At 42.4% G+C, this 19,158-nt stretch overlaps 1 protein-coding gene across 1 annotated transcript; it reads left to right on the top strand.

Moving 5' to 3' along the window:
• Positions 1–3,116: 3,116 nt before the first annotated feature.
• Positions 3,117–18,824, top strand: SAG (S-antigen visual arrestin). Its single transcript, XM_082320367.1, has 14 exons — positions 3,117–3,260; positions 3,834–3,894; positions 3,985–4,029; positions 4,325–4,518; positions 5,754–5,813; positions 6,978–7,045; positions 7,241–7,376; positions 7,736–7,820; positions 9,122–9,194; positions 10,141–10,278; positions 10,585–10,662; positions 11,557–11,580; positions 12,006–12,070; positions 18,746–18,824. Exons 1-14 carry the CDS (start codon positions 3,162–3,164, stop codon positions 18,787–18,789), a joined length of 1,170 nt encoding a protein of 389 aa, XP_082176493.1. The 5' UTR covers positions 3,117–3,161; the 3' UTR covers positions 18,790–18,824.
• Positions 18,825–19,158: the final 334 nt, after the last annotated feature.

Genomic DNA, 19,158 nt, shown 5'->3' with positions numbered 1-19,158 from the left:
TGAAAGAGCTGAGGAACACTAGTTCTGTGTTCATTTTTTTTGAATAATTTGTGTACCCAGGCCACTATATTCAGGCAAATGTTGGTGATTGTTTGCAAAAAGCAAGCTTGATTTGTGACTGCAAGATTGCCTGAGATGGAGGGTGCTTTTCAGGCTGGCAAGTGGAGAGGATATCATGTGTTCTTTCTAATCAAACTAACAGATGCAGCCCAGAGGAAAGCTACAGCTGTTTGTGCAGCTTGCAAGCCAAAAATTGCACATATTGTTGTGCATAATATCAAGACCAAATTCATGGCGGGGGGAAAGCTATTCTTGGGACATTCATGAACAGAAAAGCTAGACTGATTGAAATCTCCGTTCATGTGTCTTACATCTTGGATGCTGTGCCTCATTCTATAAGTAAATTAAGAAGGGGAGGTGTGCTAGCTAGCAACCTACTGTTTTGCATCATCATGCCAGTGCAATGTTGGAGGAGTGATAGATAAACTGCTTACTGATAATGAGAATAATACATTGTTCTCAATGTTTGGTAGTCCTTCATAATGGCATCTATTTGTAGAGATTTGGTTTGGTGTTTTATAAACTCCCTTTTTCATAAATGGCTCTTGTCTGTTCAGCTTCTTATCAGGCTGGATGGCTTGCAACCCTAGGAAGGAGAAGATAGAGAAAGAGCTTTAGAATAAAGCTGCTTTCCGTAACCATCCTGTTCTATGTAAGTCTGTAGTCTTTACAAAGCATGTGAGTATGACATTGTAGACCTCTTCATTGACGATCTGAGCTTCCTTAGGTAATGCTTTATGTTGCTGACTTAACCACTTTCCAGTTGAATCTTAGCCCAGGTACAATATTTGCTCTTGGAAGGGGATTAATTCTTGAAATCCTGGATGGACGCAACTAGAGACGTGCTTTCAAATCCCCTACAAATTGTCTTCCTCATTTGCTAAGAGGTTAGTGATTCCCTCTGGTAGATGCGAAGAAGCATAGGACATGGCTGCGTGGAAAATTCTTCTCTCTCCAGTAGTTTAGGAGTTCACGTCTTTGTCCCGTGGCAGCTCCTGTGGCACTTGGAACACAAGGTATTTAATGTTATTTGCTGGTTTGTTTATTTGGGTCTACAGCATGAGTAGGGTGTCTGTTCAGCAGCAAATACTATTCTGGACGTGGAAAACCTACCTGTACTTCATAAAAATAGAAATTCTTAAACATGTAAAGTCTGTCTTTAATCTCTACCTTACATTTTTTCCAGCTTTCTAAAAAGGGAAGTATTTCCTTTTTCTACAGTTTGTTGTGTGCAAATAGGCCCTAGAAACTGTTTCTACTCTTGAAACAGTTTTAAAATGGGAAAGCAAGCAGAAAAATAGAATGGAAGCAAACTGCAAGGACAGTCGTGCACTGTCAGACCAACGGTGTGTCCAACACAGTGTACTCATGCACACAGGTCCAACAGGGAGAAGTGTAAGAACAGGGCGTGTGTAGCATCGTCCTTTCCTGATGCTGCTCCTCAGCTTCAGAGTCTTACGGGGTTAATGTTGCACCTGGATCATCCTGTCCAACATCTGCCAAAAGCCTTTTCCCTGTGAACGCATCTAATCCTGTGAATCAATTCATATTGGTGATTTCCAGAGCCTTCTGCAGCAACACACTGTACTCTTGAATCTTGTGTTATGTGGGGAAATGCTTCACTTTATTTTGAATTTGCTGTCTGATCACTTAACTGGATGCTGCTATTTTATGACTTACAACAAAGTGAAAAACTAATCTCTCTGCTTTGTACCAATTAGGTTTTCTGGACATCTCTTTCTCTGGATCTCTCTTGTGTCCTTTTGGTCCTTTTTTTTCTAACCCTCCTGAAGAATCTTATTCCATCTGTTTTTTCCTTGGGTACAAGCTGTTCCCTGCCCCTGGTCATATTTGTTACCTTTCTGGGCAGGTAGCTGGACTGTTATATTCTTAAGACCCATTCTGTTTTGAGTTCAATGATACCCTACAAATAATGGGTTGCATTTGGTTCTGATTTAGGAAAATACAGTAGGACAGATGAGTTCTCATTTGGGGTTTGGTCTGACTCCTTACCAATACATAGCACCTTTCTAGTTCTTAGACTGAACATGCCGTATCCAAGATGCGGATATGTAAGAGGTTCTGAAATGATATAAATGGTGTTCTCTGTGTTCTTGATTTATTTCCTAATAACTTCTCTGCTTATGTCAAGACATTCATCCTAAGTGATACCAAGTATAACTGTGCATGTCAGACTATAGTTGCATTTTCTTTGAGTGCAATACTTTTCACTTACCATTATAGAATATGCGGTATTTCATCACCTATCCAGTCTGCATCATGAAGCACTCCTCCAACTTAACATAGACAGCTTTATTTTTGGGAATCCAGAACAGCTTTGTGTCTGTGGGCAGGCTATTCACTCCTTATCTAGGCTTCTTTCCATTCATTCAAGTTTGTTCAATAGCAAATGTCCCAGGACAGATGACACTGTGCCGTTGTATACTTGCAATGGTAAAAAACCCAACAAAACCAAACAAAACCCCCCAAACAATCCAAACCCTGAAAGCAGCCAAAACCCATATGTATTGATATTCTTTATTTCCTATATTTTATCCCATTATTAATGAGTGAAATGACCTTCCTTCTTATCTCTTGACAATTTAGATGACAAATCTGACGTACCTTTTGAAAATCTAAGTACTTTGTGTTGATCAGATTACCTTTATCTGTACTCATAGATTTCTTCACAAAATTACTCTCTACAAACCTCTCTGCAAAGGCCAAGCTATCCCTTCCCCTCCAGATTTTTCTACTAGTCTACTAATTTTTTAATATGAATTAAAAAGAGTTCTTGGTCTTTTATAATGTTTCCGAAGAGCTGTTTTTAAACAGATGTTTTTATGGTTTGGTTTTTTTTGGTTTTTTTGGTTTTTTTTTTTAATGAGGAACTGCTAAAATGAAAAGAAACCCACTTTCTGTGCTGCACCTGAGTATCTATTGAAATAGTTTTTGGTAAACTATACATGGGAATAGAGTGCTTTACCCACCAAATATAATTCTGCTTTTATCTCATCCACCTATTTTTTCTGACATCTTTCCCAGGACCTTTTGGGGCAGAAAAGCTTCATTCACCCACAGTCACATACCCATCTTTGACCATGAGCTGCCCTGAGTCTCAAAAGACAGGGACAAGTGGGAAGAATGCTAGTTCTCCTCATAAACAAGTTATCTTCAAAAAAAGCACCCGTGACAAAGCTGTAAGTACCATAATAAGGTGTTTATATAGGTATGAGTTTTACTTGTAGTCAGACAGGAGACTTATTACAAAGCTCTTTCCTGTCCTCTTCATTCTTTTTCTGAAGGACCATGAACTGTATTTAGCTCTAAGTTTGAGGAGATGACGTAAACATAGTTTATAGGGCAAGCTTCTCATATATTATAATACAAGAGGAAGGCAACTTGCCTCTCGCGCCTCCTGGGTTGTACTCCTGCTGGTAAATGTTTAAAACAAAGCTAATTCATTGTCTTTCCAACCTGATGGAACCAAAAATCTTTACAGTTCTTTGTCCCTTGCACAAGTATTTATGTTGTACTTTTGGGAGCTGGTCTACATCAGGTCTTCAATTCTGATGTCCTAAAGCACGTGAATAATCCTGTTGAGTCTGGTGGGGATTGCATGTTTGCAGGAAAAAAATAAATATTCTGTTTAAAATGGAATTGTTATGATCTCTACAAGATTTATAGCTCTTCACTGTGTGTGTCCCCCGCAACACACCACCACACAACTGTCAACACTTTGTAGTTCAACCATGGTCATCATATCCTTACAGCTGACCATCTACCTGGGAAAGCGGGACTTCATTGACAACATAGGGAATGTGGAACCTGTAGGTAAGTCCACAAGGATACGGGCTACCATTCCTGCTCTCTCAACCCTGATTATCCTCTGTTAATCTCTTTTATTTTTTTCCATTCTTTCAGATGGTGTTGTATTGGTGGATCCTGCAATTATCAAGGGGAAAAAAGGTTTGAGGTTTTATGCAACATATGTTTCAGGCATTGTTAGTCCTCTTTTGAAGTGAGATGCTGAGATAGAACATTTTTTATTGTTTTAAGGGTACAAATGTAACTCTGTTCCCCAGTGAATGGCCTTCTTACTCAATGTAATATATGTTCTTACATATGGTATGAATACTTGCTGGGTTATACAACAGTGTTGAAATGGGTTTCCCTGACTCTATGGTGCAGGAAGATTTTACATCCCACCCCGGCTGCATTGTTAGCCTGCTGCATGCTTTACCTGTCGTGTGCTTCTTTCCAGTGTATGTATCCCTGACCTGTGCTTTCCGGTATGGCCAGGAAGACATTGATGTGATTGGCCTCACCTTCCGACGGGACCTGTTCTTCTCTAGGGTCCAAGTGTACCCACCTGCTGACAAGCCAGAGTCTCTCTCCCACTTGCAGGAATCTCTGCTAAAGAAGCTGGGGAAAAATGCTTATCCCTTTTTCTTTACAGTAAGTATCTCATAAGAGCCTCTGACCCTCTTCTTCTTCTGTTATTACCAGGCGGCCGAGATCTGGTGATGGACCAAAGACAGGGATTAATAGTGAACTTATGTTATGCAAAGTTCCAACTTTGAGTGACAGACAACGTACCAATTTTTTTTTCTTACCATCCTAAGTGGTAAAGTGCAAGAAGATCCTAACTGCATGTGAAAAGTGCTTTCCTTGAAAAGGCAAGGAAACATGCAATGGCTTTATGCTAGCAACAGCCTCATATATCCTTGTCTTCCCCATTCCTGAGGGGCTGAAATACTTTATACTATTGCCCCAGTGCTCACAGAGAAAAGTGCCAAACCCTTTCTCTTTAGAAATTTTATGGATCAAACAAGCGGATGAAAAGCTCTTTACCAGATGTTGTCAACAAATAATAGCTCATTGCCAAATTCTGATTCTGACAGGATATGCTTCCAGTACTGTCAGTGACATATCTGCTTTAGTATTCCCTAGGAATATCCAGGCTTGAAAACCACATGCTCTGATACAGCAACAATTAAGTCTTTGAATGATTCTGCTAAATGGGTTGGTACCTGTTGTAATGGTATTAACCACTCAAATACAGTCTAGTGATCTTCTAACTGCTGGAGTCTCTATTGGGGTGTTAGCGCTCAGTCTCCATGAGCTACTCTGCAGCCTTCATCGTTGATGTCTGGGCCTGGAGTTGCTGACCCTGCCCAGGCCAGGAGTGAATGGGCACTGGCTGGCGGCTGGCTGGTCTTCGTGGCCTTAGTTGGGTTTCTGACACAGAGGTGCTTTGCTCAAACGTCAAGCCCATGTGAACAGTGAGTAGCACTGCTGTGAGCTGTATTGATTATCTCGGATGGGGAGCCAGGTGTTCCAGCTTCTACTCTAAGCTGTGCCTCTAGGGCTCTGTTTGATTTTTAGACCAGGTGCTTCACGTACTTGGACTTGTTTTACTTTTTGTCTCTTTTTCTCTCCTGCCCCCTCCCTTGGCTATTAGAGTACTTTTGGAAGAGAAGGACTTGTTCATACAAGGCAAATATAAGGCCCAGTATATTAAGGCCCCTATCTTAGCCAGAACTTCAAAGGGTTACTATATTACAGTGAGTGACCTGTTGTCTCCAGGATTGCTTTGTACCTTTTGTGAGCAATATGTTAATTAGAGCACCTCAGAGTTGGAAATCTTTGTGTTATTACTTTGGGGTATTTTTCTCTTCTTCCTCCCACAGTTTCCAGATTACCTGCCTTGTTCAGTCTGTCTGCAGCCTGCACCTCGTGATGTTGATAAGGTGAGACCAGTGGGACACTTGTGCTTATCATGGTTGAGAAAAGTCATATGGAAAAAGTCATGTGAATTGATTTGGCTAGCTCGAGAGTAGAATAAGGTGATACTGGGGTTTACTGTGCTATGCCACAAATGTCAGGAATTTGACTTAAGAGCTACAAGTGTGTGTCACAGACTTGGAATTTATGTCCTCAGAATAAGAAAGGGAATCTAGTCAAATAGCAGCAAGACTACTAAATCTGCAACGCTTGTAGTTTCCTTAAGGGTACCACATGATTTGTGGGTTGGCTGCACATAAAATGATTGTAGCTGTCAGGCTACGTGAGAGAAAAGGAGACAGAGTGCCTAAAATCTCATAGATCCCTATAAACAGCATGTGTTAAGACCTGCTTCTGAATTAAAACAAATGCAGAGAAGGGCTGGCTTGCACATGTGTGTAAACAAAACAAAACCCCTGGACTAAAAGTCACCAGATAATGAGATGTTCTGCAAGGTTTCTGACACGATTTACAGTACTCCTTTTATACTTCACTGGACACTTCTCTGAACAGCTGAGCTAGACTAACAGCTGGGCAAGGTGGGATGCAGATTGTAGAATCCAGTGCCACAAGGAGAAGCTGTGTTTTTTGCCAAGGAATGATATTCTAGCAAAAATTCCCATATTGCTCTCTAGAGAGTTATCTGGGACTCACACATATGTCCCATGGCAGTATAAACCCATTAAAACAAAGGTCAACTCAGCCTGATCAGCCCTTAGACATTGGGAAGTAAGAAGGTTGACCCTAAGTCAGGTATTGGCATTACAAAGCCATTCAGAAATTCAGTTCAGAAACCCCAGGCGGACTGCAGAGCCTTGCAGGCTGATCAGTCTTATAACCTGTAGCATGCTGTGACCTCTGCAGCACTGCTCTCACAGAAAGCCTTTTAGGAGTAGGGATGTCATCTGTCCAAGGCTGGAAACTAAGCTTCATTTATCAGAACCAGCATGGGACAGGTGGATGCTGCCACACCAGTTGGCAGAGATCTCTATTATAATGGTAGGAGTCCAGAAAAATTTACAGCTGGCAGGAATCTGCTAATTTCTGGTGTATAGAAAGATACTTAAACATCTGCAGATGTTCTTGGCTTTTGACACTGGTTTCACAGCCGTCTTCTTTCTCTCTGGCAGAGCTGTGGGGTGGACTTTGAGGTGAAAGCTTTCTCAACAGAGAATGTGGAAGAGAGAATTCATAAGAGGTAACAGAACATGTGTGTCTGTCTTCAGCTTTGCCCTTCTTAAAGGGGGTGGGTGGTTCAGTAATGCACCTTGGCTGAGTGTTCAGATTTGCCCCACTTGTCACCGGGCTTCTTGGGTGTAAGCACATGTGAATGCAGAACTCCTGCCTCTGCTAAGCACAAAGTACGACCATGTTGTCCTCTGCTCCTTCCCAGGAACTCTGCACGTCTGCTGATCCGTAAGGTGCAATATGCTCCAGAGAAGCCAGGACCCCAACCTTGTGCGGAGACCACCTGGCAGTTCTTCATGTCCAACAAGCCATTACACTTGAAAGCTTGCCTCAGTAAAGAGGTGAGGAGTCTGCCCTGGGGCTGTGGACATCATAGTATTGGCATGCCAATAGGCATTTTGTTGCCCAAAGCAGCTACTTTGTGTATTACTCAGACCGTCTTAGCTGAGACTGACTTGGCCCAGCACTCAAGGGCTCTAATGTAATTTCTGTCAGTAGCTACTGTTAGGGGGGGCTGAGACCCCATTACAAGATGCATTTGAGGCTAAATAAGTCATTCAAGGAAGGGTCATTAATCATTGGGAAGGGTCATCTTGCCTTACCTGGCCTCTGTGAGGAGATGTAATCTGGGGGGACTAGAGGGGTTTAGGGCTTGGCAGAAGCCTCCTGGCTGGATTTCTGAGCATCAGATTCCTTCTAGGTGTACTACCATGGCGAGCCCATTCCAGTCACTATCACCATCAACAACAGCACAGAGAAAACAGTGAAGAAGATCAAAGTCCAAGGTATGTTTTTACTGTTGCTTGGGATTTTTTGAGGTCTAGAAGACTGAATGGTCAGAGGACTGAAAGACAGCCAGAATTTAGTGCTTGTAACAGCTTAAGCAGGCAGCGTGGGACAAGTCAGGAATTTGTCCCTCCACCTTGTCTGTTGCTGTTTGTTTGCTGTTCATCAAGTGAAACACTGCAGCCTTTTTCCTGACTCTCATGGTTACTTGTATGGCTTAATTTCAAGCACCAGTATGTCCCCTCTAGTAAACAGAAAGGGTCTGGCACCTGCAGCAGTCAAGGCAGGTGCTGTGGGGAAAAATCCACCTCATTGGTGAGGCTGGGAGGAAGGGCTCCCCTGTCAATGTGATGCTCCTGCTAACTGTGAATGTGCCTAGGTTGCATACAATTTTGCCTGGGGTTTCAGAAACATCTGGCAATGTGAGAAACAGCCGCTCTGCCAGCGATGGTGTAATTCCTCCTGAGGAAGCTGAGGGCAGGGGCTGAGTTTCAGAGGAGTTTCAGTACTGTGCCTGTGTTTTATTTGTGGCACTGCATGTTTTCATCCCACAAGCCCCATTGCACTTGGACCTGTGGAAGACAGTCTGAGAGACAAAGGATGAGAAAGAGAGGGGAAGGCAAGGAGGGAACGAAGTTGCTGAGGTTTTTACAAAACGCTATATTAGAGAAAGCCAATTCAGTGCTGGTCTTGGATGCACTGTCTAGTGGTTCCCAAATATTTTTAGGCTGACATGCCTCTGTCAGGCTTAATAAGACCTTGTTGATCCCCAGATTTTCTCCTCATCAGTGTTTCAGTCAGAACTACCCTACGGTGTTTTTTTGGTGTTTGATTGGAGAATATAAGCCATTTATTATCACAAGTTCTTGACTGCAGTTTGGTATCCAGTCTGCTTGATGATGATGTCTCCTGAATGCAAATGCATTGGCTATAGATACACAAGAGATACCAGTGACCAGAGATAAAAGCAGATGCGCTTAGAGAAGAAGAGGGAGATCTTTATGGTGGAAAGAGCAGGCTTCCAGGGGAAACCATGGGTTATTGACTTTTTGTCATCTCCAAATCAAGGCTGGATGCCTTTCAGGGAAGATAGTCTTTTGCCATTTGTGTGCCATTGGTCTCTATCCAGGTCAGGCTGTCTGACCTGGTGGTCCCTTCGTGCTCTAAATGGATGGGTTTTCCTGCTGTCCTCATCACATCTTCCATTCCTGAGATTCGGGGTTGGGGGGGAGGGGGCACAGCTATGTTGTTTCTGATGCGTACGCACAACTGATTGTCTGCTTTCTCCTTTCTCATTCAGTGGAGCAGGTTGCCAATGTGGTTTTGTACTCCAGTGACTACTATACAAAAGTGGTAGCTGCTGAGGAAGCACAGTGAGTGAATGCTCTGCTCATCCCTTCTTGCTCCTTCGCACCCTTTTAATTACCCTCCTCCTCAGCAATGGGGGGGTACTCCTAGCTATAGTCTTGCAGTTGCCTGCTGTTACAGTGCGCTCTCTTCTCCTCTCACCTAGTGTGTGTATCCCCCACACCACCTGTACTCTCTGGATGCAGCTGGTGTCCTTTTCTCATAGGCAGCCGGTACTCTGCACTTTTTTTTCAGAGAACAGAGGGAGGTTGCAGAAGAGGGGGTTTGTTTGAAGAGTAATTGCCTACTAGAAAAACTTAGCAGAGGCTGTGGAAGGCTCCCCATTGCTTGAAATCTTTAAATAGAGATACAACATTTTTCTGAAAGGTGCTGCTGTTTGAGTGGAAGTCATGGATGCTCTAGCTTGAGGTCAGTCCTTTTCACACCATTTCATTTGTTTTCTTCTGGCCTTGGAAAGCCTGTGAAAACCTCGAGCCTATTGACAGTGTGGAGAACAACTTGCTTTTTTGCACTGCACTGCATTGGCAGTACAGTATTGAACTGTGCTTTGTGAGTAGGGTTGGACACACCCAGACATTTTATATTTTTCTGTTTTTTTTTTTTCTCTGTAGCTTAGGGACATGTTTTCCATTGAGTACTGGTCTTCCAAACTAGGATTTATTTTGTCCAAATTTAGAGGTCTGCAGCATAGTTTGACCTACTTTAGAAGTCTGCCTTAATGTGAAATTAATAATTTTCTGCAAGTGCTTGTTCCTCTCTGCTGATTAGAAGGGGAATTTTTATGACTGGTTTAGATGTAGACATTTGCATTGTAGACGACTAAATTTGGACAGATAAATTCCACATCTTTTGGATGGTTTTGTAATCTGTTTTGAAATTCTCTTGGTTGGGTGTATAATGCAAATTGGAGAGTGTATCACTTTCCTTCTCTCACCTGCTGCTTATTTTCAGGGAAAAGGTGCAGCCAAACAGCAGCCTGACCAAGACACTGACACTTCTGCCCTTGCTGGCAAATAACCGGGAGACCCGAGAAATAGCTCTGGATGGAAAGCTAAAGGATGAGGACACCAACTTGGCTTCTAGTACCATGTGAGTGGAGTTTTAAATGGTCTTAGCTAGAGGAGGGTTATAAAGAAGAAGGGAGGATGGAGGAGACATTCATATCAGGAGTTTGTACCTGTAAATGTGTGTCCAGATGGGTAGATCTAAGCTGCATGACTTAGCCTATCATGTTCATTCAGGGTGAATAGTGATCACAGATCTGGAGAGGTATTAGCTGTCCCTGAGGCTCTATCACTTTCAGGAGAATAGGATGTTCACCTAGTTCTTGCTCCAGGCATATATTGTTGCTCTGTTGCTACGCTGCCTAACACTGCTGTCTGTTTTCTCTGGTAGTATTAAGGATGGAATAGACAAGACGGTGATGGGGATTTTGGTTTCCTACAAGGTCAAAGTGAAGCTCACTGTTCCAGGGTAAGAATAACAGGCTTTTTCCTACATCTGCATAGAGTTAAGAGAGGGGAGTGTGTGTACTTCATTGACTAGTGGGGAGAGGGCAGGACAGTCCACCCTAAGAGAAAGGGCACATGTTGTAGGACATCAGGCTCCCTCTAAAGCATAAACTGCCTGTAAATCAGTCTTGGCATATCCAAAGAACTTGTCCTGAGCCAGAGGGGTTGGATTACCTTCCTTAGATACCATATGACTTTACAGCTGAAGTATGAACCTCTGGTTTGCATTGCAATTTTTTGTTTCAAAGCCATAACTTATTTTTTGAGAACTAAAGTGAAACTTTGTGTGAGCCTTTATGTTGGCATTCTTGTTCTCCCAGAGCAGAAGGTAGAGACGTCTGCCTCAGAGTCATAAATACTGTAGCTCAGGTTCTGCATTGAGCCAGCTTTCTGGATGAAGCTGATGTTATCAACATGAGCTAGTTCCCAGCATACAGTGCAGAAGAGGACAAGGATAACTCTGTTGGTGATAGTCACTGTTTACATTTGTATTTCATTCATCTATCCTTTCTAGTACAAAAATGAGTCAATGATTTGCCTAAAGAGTGATAAAATGGCTGCTTCCTTCTGTGGTCCTCTGATTGCCTATGTCCTTTGGCTCTCAGAAATGGAGCCATGCCCAACACTTGGTCAGAAGTTCAAAAACTTAGACCCTTTCTCCACGGGAAGGACATGAAAAGTGAAAATTACCTTTTTAAAAAACAAGTTTATTTGGATGTTATGCTTTGTGGCAAGTAGAAAAAAGTATATGAGGAAGGTGATTTCAATAGTCCACCAATAAAACAGCATTTGGTAGAGCACTTGAATGGAAAGGCACTAAACGTGGTTGTGTTTTTCTCTTTGTTTTCTTCTGTAGCATGCTGGGAGACCTCACCTCCAGGTAAATGTCCTCTTCCTTTTCAGACCATGCAGTTGTAGTTGTTAATTCGTCTTTTTACCCTCTTTCCTGTTCCCTTTCCCACCTCCCTAAAAAAAAAACCCAAAAACCTATCCCTTAAGCTGATAGAAATAAGAAGTCTGTGCATTCAGCTGTGAAAATGAAGTAATTACAAAAATATCTCTGATTTTGTGTACATGCAAGTACATTCAGCACATAATAAACCCAGTTTATTAAAGTGGATATGCCTGGGATATTTGTGGAGAAATCAGAGTTTAACTGTTTTTGAGGGGAACATTATGATTAGAAAAAGATAAAAGAAGGAGTGAAGCTGGAGTTCAGGGCTTGGGCTGGCCTGAGGTGGGAAGGGGACTGAACCAGGCATGAACAGAGCTGTGGATCTGATGCATTCTCTCTTCTCCCCAAAGTGAAGTGGGCACAGAGCTGCCGTTTCGTCTCATGCACCCAAAACCTGAGGAGAAGAACCCAGCAGGTCAGTTATGCCTGGGTTTTGCCTTTCTTCATTAACAGACTCATGTGAAATCTTACCATTGCAAGGGTTATAGTGATTTGTTCTACAGGAAGCCTTTAGAGTCTACAAGACTCCAGTATGGGGGCTGCTCTCTGTGTGTATATGTGTATGCATGTGTATATATATCTCTCTCTCTTAACCTCAAGGCACAAAATAACAGGGAGAAGAAGGGATGCTAAAATGGGAGAAGGTGGAAATGGGTCATGTTCCCTTTTTGTCTTTCATCTATGGAATCACAACTCAAAGCACAGGGGCTTGAGGAAGCACTGCAACAGTTAAATCTCATAACTACTGTGCAAAATGTCCTGAGTGAAGCTGTCAACAATTCCCAGCCAGATTCCTATACAGCAAACAAGAATCTGTCACAGAAAACACCTTAGACACACGAGCATTGTAAAAAGCAAAATACTTTTAAGCAAAGTTAAGAGGTGATAAAACTGTTAATGATTTTAGAGTCCCTGTTATCTTGATGTGGCATTGGCCATGGTGTCTGTGATGTGGCCTTCGTGTTCAGTGGGTATCTGAGAGGAATGTCTCTTCAGAGTCAGATCAGTAAATGGAAGTGTGGGAACTTTAAAGCAGTGTAAGGAGCTAGCCTTCCCCAGGCGTGTCGAGGCTTGGGATCAGATTCCAAAACTGCAGGCTGTCTTGAGCATCGGTGTTCTCCTCCCACTTCCTCAGGCCGTGGCTGGCTCTGTTCTCTAATGGTGAACATACAGAAACTGTAAGGTGCTTGTGCTAAATCAGAAGCTCCTGTACAGCATCTGAAGCAACTATTGAACACAAAACATTATGCCAGCATTTCAAAGCTGGAGCTGTTATAGATGAGTCATCTTGTCCTGCCCTCTGTATTTAGACAAAGTTGCATGGGCTTCAAACAAAAACCCATGGTTGCTTCTGCACTGCTTTTCTTTTTCTTTCTTTTTTCTTTGGGCCCAAACTTACCTAAAGCTGCTATATCTAAGAACATGACCACTGGAAGAAGATGGGGGAGGCTATGAAAGGAGTTATCCCAAGATAGATACCATGTTCTATACTGGAAGCATTAGAGAGGGGTGACTTCAGTCCTTATTGTGTGAAATTGTTGGAGGAATCAAATGTGAGTGATGAGAAGAGAGACTGGTGATCCTCTCCACACTCAATTACTCTGGTTGGGAATCAGTATTTGCTAATTACGGATGTGCTGGAGTGGGGAAAGGTAGGTTTCTTCACTCCTCTTTGAGAATTGCACCATAGGAAACTCATTTCCACTGGGAAAATCCCTGCTGTGAGCTGTGCCAGCAGGGCCTCTCAGCACACACACAGAACATGCTCACAGGAGAAGTTTTTTGTGCATGTTACACCCCTATCAGAGTAGTGCGATGAGTCTAGGAAGCACCTTCAGGACAAATCCACAAGGCCTGTTCCCCTCTCACCCCCTTTCTGCTGTGGCCACACAGGAGATAGCCACGTCACCGAGGAGTAGCACAGGACACCCCGCAGCAGCATGCAGCCCAAAGCTGCCTCCAGCTGGCCTGTGAGGTGGAAATCGGGTCCTCAGGGTTAGTCCATAGGACTGATAAGGTTGGCTCACCTTGGAGAAGCTGCTGTGAAGCAAATGTTTTGTTAGCATAGCTGTGCCCATGCTGCAGGTTTCCCTTTCGTGCTGCAGGCCAGCAAAGCTCCTCCAGCACAGCACTGACACTGCTGCACACTTGATCGTGATTTCAAATGGGTGACTCGTTGTGGGAGACCTGCTCTGGCAAGGGTCTTCCGTCTCTTCTGGTAGCTTGTACATACTGAAGCATCTCCCTCAGGCTTCCCTGCAGCAACCCCCCTGCCCAGGAGCTTGGTGAGGGGCTGGCACCGGTGGCCCCAGGCGCGGTGGCTGGTCAGGGCCATCTAGCGTCCGTGGGGAGCCTCGCAGGGCAGGGGGCTGGTGGGCAGCTCCGGGCTGCAAAATCTGGGGCTTTCATGGATATGGAGAAAAGCTTGAACACTTCAAACAAGGATCATCCAAAGGCTTAGGCAACTGTAAAGAATTTTACAATTTTAGGACGGTGTGAATTTTTTTACATGACTTTTTGGTGTTAACAATGCTGCAACCCCCTTTTTATTACTTATGCTTCAGGCAGATAATGCTGGCAGAAGCATTTGTGGTATGAGGAAAAATGGAAGTCAGTCAGTTCTCCCTTCTAAGATCATTTCAAAGGATGGCTGATATACTCGTTTATATAGTGTGCTCAAAAGGATGTGGGCAGAAGACTTTACAAGGGAAATGGAGAACTGCAATATTTCTCAGATCGTTTCCCCCAACACATCCTCTTACCAAAGGCACAGCCCACGTATTGTTTGCTACATCAAAGTCTTCTAGGAGCTTGCTGTCAGAAGACAGCCAGGGTTCATGTCTTTTGTACAGATGGAAATTGTGAGTTTCTTACAAATTGAAAAAAAAAATACAAGTAGTTTCGGGAGCTTGTCCCATGGGAAAGCCCTACAAATGGTTAACTCAAAAAATAAATGCTTTCTCTTAAAAAAAGATACTGTAACACAACAGAAAATTCCTCTGAAGCCTGCATAGCTGACTTGAAAACTGTGCTGGAATGTGGTGTCTGAGCTCATTACAGGGAATAAAACAGCCTTCCATATGAAGCTGGTAAACTAAAACTCTTTCCAGCTTTATTGGCTGGTAGTTTTCCATGCCCTGTGCCTAATCACTCTTCCCAATTGTGAATCCATGCTTTTTAAATTTTTATTCTACCACTTTAGTTCATAAACTCTGAGAAATAAGATGTGTTTCATTAGTGAAATAACATCTAATTTGGAATCAAGTGAATCAAGACTTAATTGTAGAGATGGAGCTTCAACAAACAGTGTTTAGACTCTCAAAGGCCCCACAAGATGGAATTTTTCTTTGTTGGCTTGTTCAGCAGCCTCTGCAGTGGGTGTAGGCAGGGGTGCATGCACAGGGAATTTTGAGATCACTCCTTATCTTCTTTTTCCATTCTCTTTTGTTTTTACCGATGAGTCAGTAGTAACCAGTTTGCCTATTGCACCTCTCTGCTTACTTGACTGTCACTTTGTCTTAAGACACAGCTGGGAGAAAGAAGTCAAAGCAACTATTTTATAGAGTCAAAGCTAAAGTGGGATTAAAAAAATGATTTATTCCTTGCAGTGCAGTAATATCCTTTGCCCTTCTCTAGCCAAGGTGATTTATGGCAAAAGTAAATAAAACATGTGTAGCATCAGTATATTTAATCATGCAGGGCTGATTTGAGTGCAGAGAACCTCAGAAAGATAAGCTTCTCAAGAACATTTTTTCATTTTTTTAGGGCCAAACTGGGGCAAGTGTGATCAACTGCTGTGTGCTGTATTTCACAGCAGATTGCTTTTCCCTTTTTATTTGTCTGTGAGTGAGCTCTGAAGCATTCATCACTCAGTAAAAAGCAGGTCTATCAGAGTGCACGGCTATTGCAGATTGCTCTTTCTTTTCTGTGCCTGGAGGAGGCAGAAAAGGAATGGCTTCCTACCTTTCCTTTCCCATGTTTATTTATAGCTTCCCTGTCTTGGACTTCTTGTAGGCCAGCGTTTGCATGTTTCGTGTGTGCTGGTTTTGCAGCTGTTTTTGGACCCATGTGGTTCACAGGTGGTTATTTTTAGGCAAAGCAGCTCCTGTCGCATTGGCAGTCTCTCTTTTCTGCCTGTTGGCAAAAATGCATAGAGATCTGTTTCTTTTAAAGATCGGTTCAAACTAGGCTTTGTCTCTTCATGCTTCCAAGACCTTTCCTAGTCAGGAGTTAGCCCAGAAGCTCCTGCTGGGTTTTTCTCAAGGCTGTGGTCTCAGCATGAGTTCTTTGGTCTGGGTTTTCCTGCCCTTCTCCTGATGTTTTACGTTTTGTGTCTATGTCTTGGACACTGGCCTTTGTTTTGACTGTTGTTCAACAAATGGTCATTTATCTGCTCCCTTGTTAAACTTGCACGAAAGGGCTGGTTTCAAGAAACTCATAAATGCTTTGTCCCTTTAATATTAAAACTATACATGCCCTTTATTGGTATTGTAACTTTCAGAAATTAGTGAATTTGTTAAGCACTGTAACGTCTTGAAAAATAACACAGCCTACTCCCTTTTTTCCCCCCATAAAGTTAAGAGAGGTTAGAAGCAAGCTTATAATGAAAATTACCATATGCCACAACTTTAATTATATGGAATCATTTCTGTGGCTGTGTAATAAAAGCTTACAGAAAACCCTCTGCAGAGAGCATGATGACATTTTGGAGCCTCGTTGATCCTTGAACCCAGCCACTCCCTTCCCAACCTTCAAAACAATTGCTGGGATGCCAGTTAAAAAAAAAAAAACAAACCCTCTACCCATTTTCAGGTTCCTGAAAATTTTTCAATGTTATCATGTTAAATAAGCCACAGGACAGCAAGATAACTATGTGGAGTGAGCTTAACTCCTGCTAGGGTGCTCATGTAGCCATTTAACAAGCTACGTGTCAGTATAGCAGCCTGAAGGTAAAGTAGTGCATCTTTGAATGTAATCTTACATCTGAGTTATATGATAAGCATTACTGCCACACTACTTATGTATTGATTCAATAAGCATTTATCTGACAGTAAAGTATATGCCCAACTGAAACGATACCTATTTTTCCCCCTTCAACCCATTTTATAACATTGGCTTCAAACCGCATTGGTGGGTATCACTCAGCTTCACCCACATCATTGATGTCACCGTTCCCATACTAATGAATGTACTTCAAAGAGGGGAAAGAGAGCAGACTATTTAAAGAATAAAAATTGGAGGAAAAATGAAATGAGAACAATGCTTTATGCGTTGGAAATTTTTAAAGTTCTAAATATTTAATTTTAAATCCATTTCAATCAAGCATGCATGCCCTGAGACTTTCCAGACTTCATATCGGCTTCTGTGAGTGGAGGAAACCATCCTTTCCAAGTCTGGATACACACCGTCATGAATGTCTTTAAATGATCCATCCTTTGAGGCATTTTGGCTAGACTGTCCCCATTTGGCACACTTCTAATGCTGACTTTTCCAGCAGTGCTAGTCGCCACTTGTTGCCCTTGATTTCAGTGTGCATTGTGGGTGGGAATTCTCCAGGTAGCGAGTTATCCAGTCATCTGAAGCATCCCAGATCCCTGACGACTTCTGTAGAACAATGGCCTAGGTGCGCTTTGCTCCCTGACTTAAACTCATGAGAAGTAAGCCAGTGAAGCAACTGTTACTTGCTAAAGCTAAAGTAACTGTGAGAACAAAAAAACCCCTGCCCCCATTTCATCACTGCAATACAGTCTGTTCTGCTTATTTTAGGCTGTCCTGAAACATCTTCCAAGGAATCCTGCTAGCAAGCAAGATTCGTTACGGTGTAGTTAGCAAAGATCCCATTAAAGAAACACAAGTGCCAAAGGTCTCAGGATTATATTTAGGCAAGGATGAAATCAGAAGTATTGCCTCAAGTGCATGGACTATCTAATGAGAGACCACCTAGGCCTTTTTGTATTCTGACCTTGTTTGATTTTAATACCTTCATGTTTATTGAACAAGAACATCATCTTCTCATCAGCTGACTACTTAAATTACGGTGACAGACCAATTAAGACTAACATCATATCACGCAAGCACTGTCATCTCTGAGTAGAAGTGTGTGCACAGATGTCTCTCACAGCTGTGACCGCTAGCAAGCATAAATGGGAAAATCTGTCTTTGTTTCTGAGCCCTTCTGATGTCTTGGGCAACATTGCCAGAGTGCTTTTCCATTCGGGAGATCAAGTTTTGCTTCATCAGGTGCATGTATGCACATTTTGAGACTTTCTGGAATTCTCCTTGTATTGCTGCAAATCCTGCTGCTTGTCACTGTTTGTCTTGTCAGTTTATAAATTTTTGCTTGTTTAGCATCCACTGTTCTAACTACTTGGTGTGTCTTCTCTCCTTCTTTACTGCATGCTGATGACTTCAGGGAAGGATGAGTAAGTTTCTTTTAATGATATTTCACATTCTAGCTGCAATTGTGCATTGACTCTTTGAAAACTCCTCAAAATTATACAAAAATCCACAGGGTTCACAGAGTATGAGCTTAAATCAAAAGTGAGTAAGTTACTGTGGCTTGACAAATTACTGCTATCAGTTGAACAGCAATGACTGACCATGTGAAACTGGTTTAAGAGAATATGTTTTGCCTCACAGTTGGAGGGAGGGATGTGTTCGTGGTCAGCTGATGCTCTGTAGCTCTTAAGTTTCAGTAACTCAATAGGTTTGACCATGTGCCCCTATTTTAGTACAGAAGGAATAAGGATGAAAGGTTTCAAATTTTATTTCTAGACAAAGACCCTTTCAGGCTACAGACTCTTCAGCTAGCTGATAAATATTTAGCTGGAATGGACATGATTCGGTACAGATTAAAACCTCCTCAGTTTGTGTCCTGACTTGCTCAATCAACTGCTTTTCATACTAGCTAGAATACCACCAGTGAAGATGGTGCCTGTGGGAATGTGATCGAAATCCCTTTGAAGACAAAGGAAACCTTACCAGAGTCTGCTCCGGGCTTCTCTTCTTCTTCCTATATGTTGCCTTTAGTCTGCTGGTATAAAAAAATTGCTAACATAATTTTGAAAGACCTGTGTTTCTTCCATTTCAGTGAAGCAGAGCTGGTATTTGAGGAGTTTGCTCGTCAACAGCTAAAAGATATGCTTGATGATGAAGACAAGAATATGTCCTCAACTGATGAGTGACTAAAGAACAAGCTGCCAGAGAAGCTATGTAGTCTGGCATCAGTTAGAAATTTAGGACCTAAGTTTCTAGTAAACTGCATGTTCTCAGTGCATGTATGGTTTTCCAGGGATCAGCCCTGAGATAAGTGGACATAAAATCATGAATCTCTATTGCTTATTAAAAGTTTCAGCTCTAGAAGAATGTAGCAAACTCAAAACCTGATGCTTACTCGAGCTACCAGAGGAGGACAGGAAGGCTGCCATGCCATGACTTCTGCTTTCAGGGCTATATCTAATAAAAAGGTTGGTTGCTTTCACCACTGATGAGAGCTTAAATGAT

Source organism: Platalea leucorodia (genome assembly GCF_965183815.1).
Source record: "Platalea leucorodia genome assembly, chromosome: 8".
In the NCBI taxonomy this organism is placed as follows: Eukaryota; Metazoa; Chordata; class Aves; order Pelecaniformes; family Threskiornithidae; genus Platalea; species Platalea leucorodia.
Note: the sequence above shows the minus strand (reverse complement) of the source record. Positions and strands in the feature narration are given on the sequence as shown.

Coding starts and splice junctions, on each gene's coding strand:
- SAG (XM_082320367.1), top strand. CDS start 3,162: ATGAGCTGCCCTGAGTCTCAAAAGACAGGGACAAGTGGGAAGAATGCT. Junction 3,895..3,984: donor AGGGAATGTGGAACCTGTAG/GTAAGTCCACAA, acceptor CCATTCTTTCAG/ATGGTGTTGTATTGGTGGAT. Junction 4,519..5,753: donor CTTATCCCTTTTTCTTTACA/GTAAGTATCTCA, acceptor TTCCTCCCACAG/TTTCCAGATTACCTGCCTTG.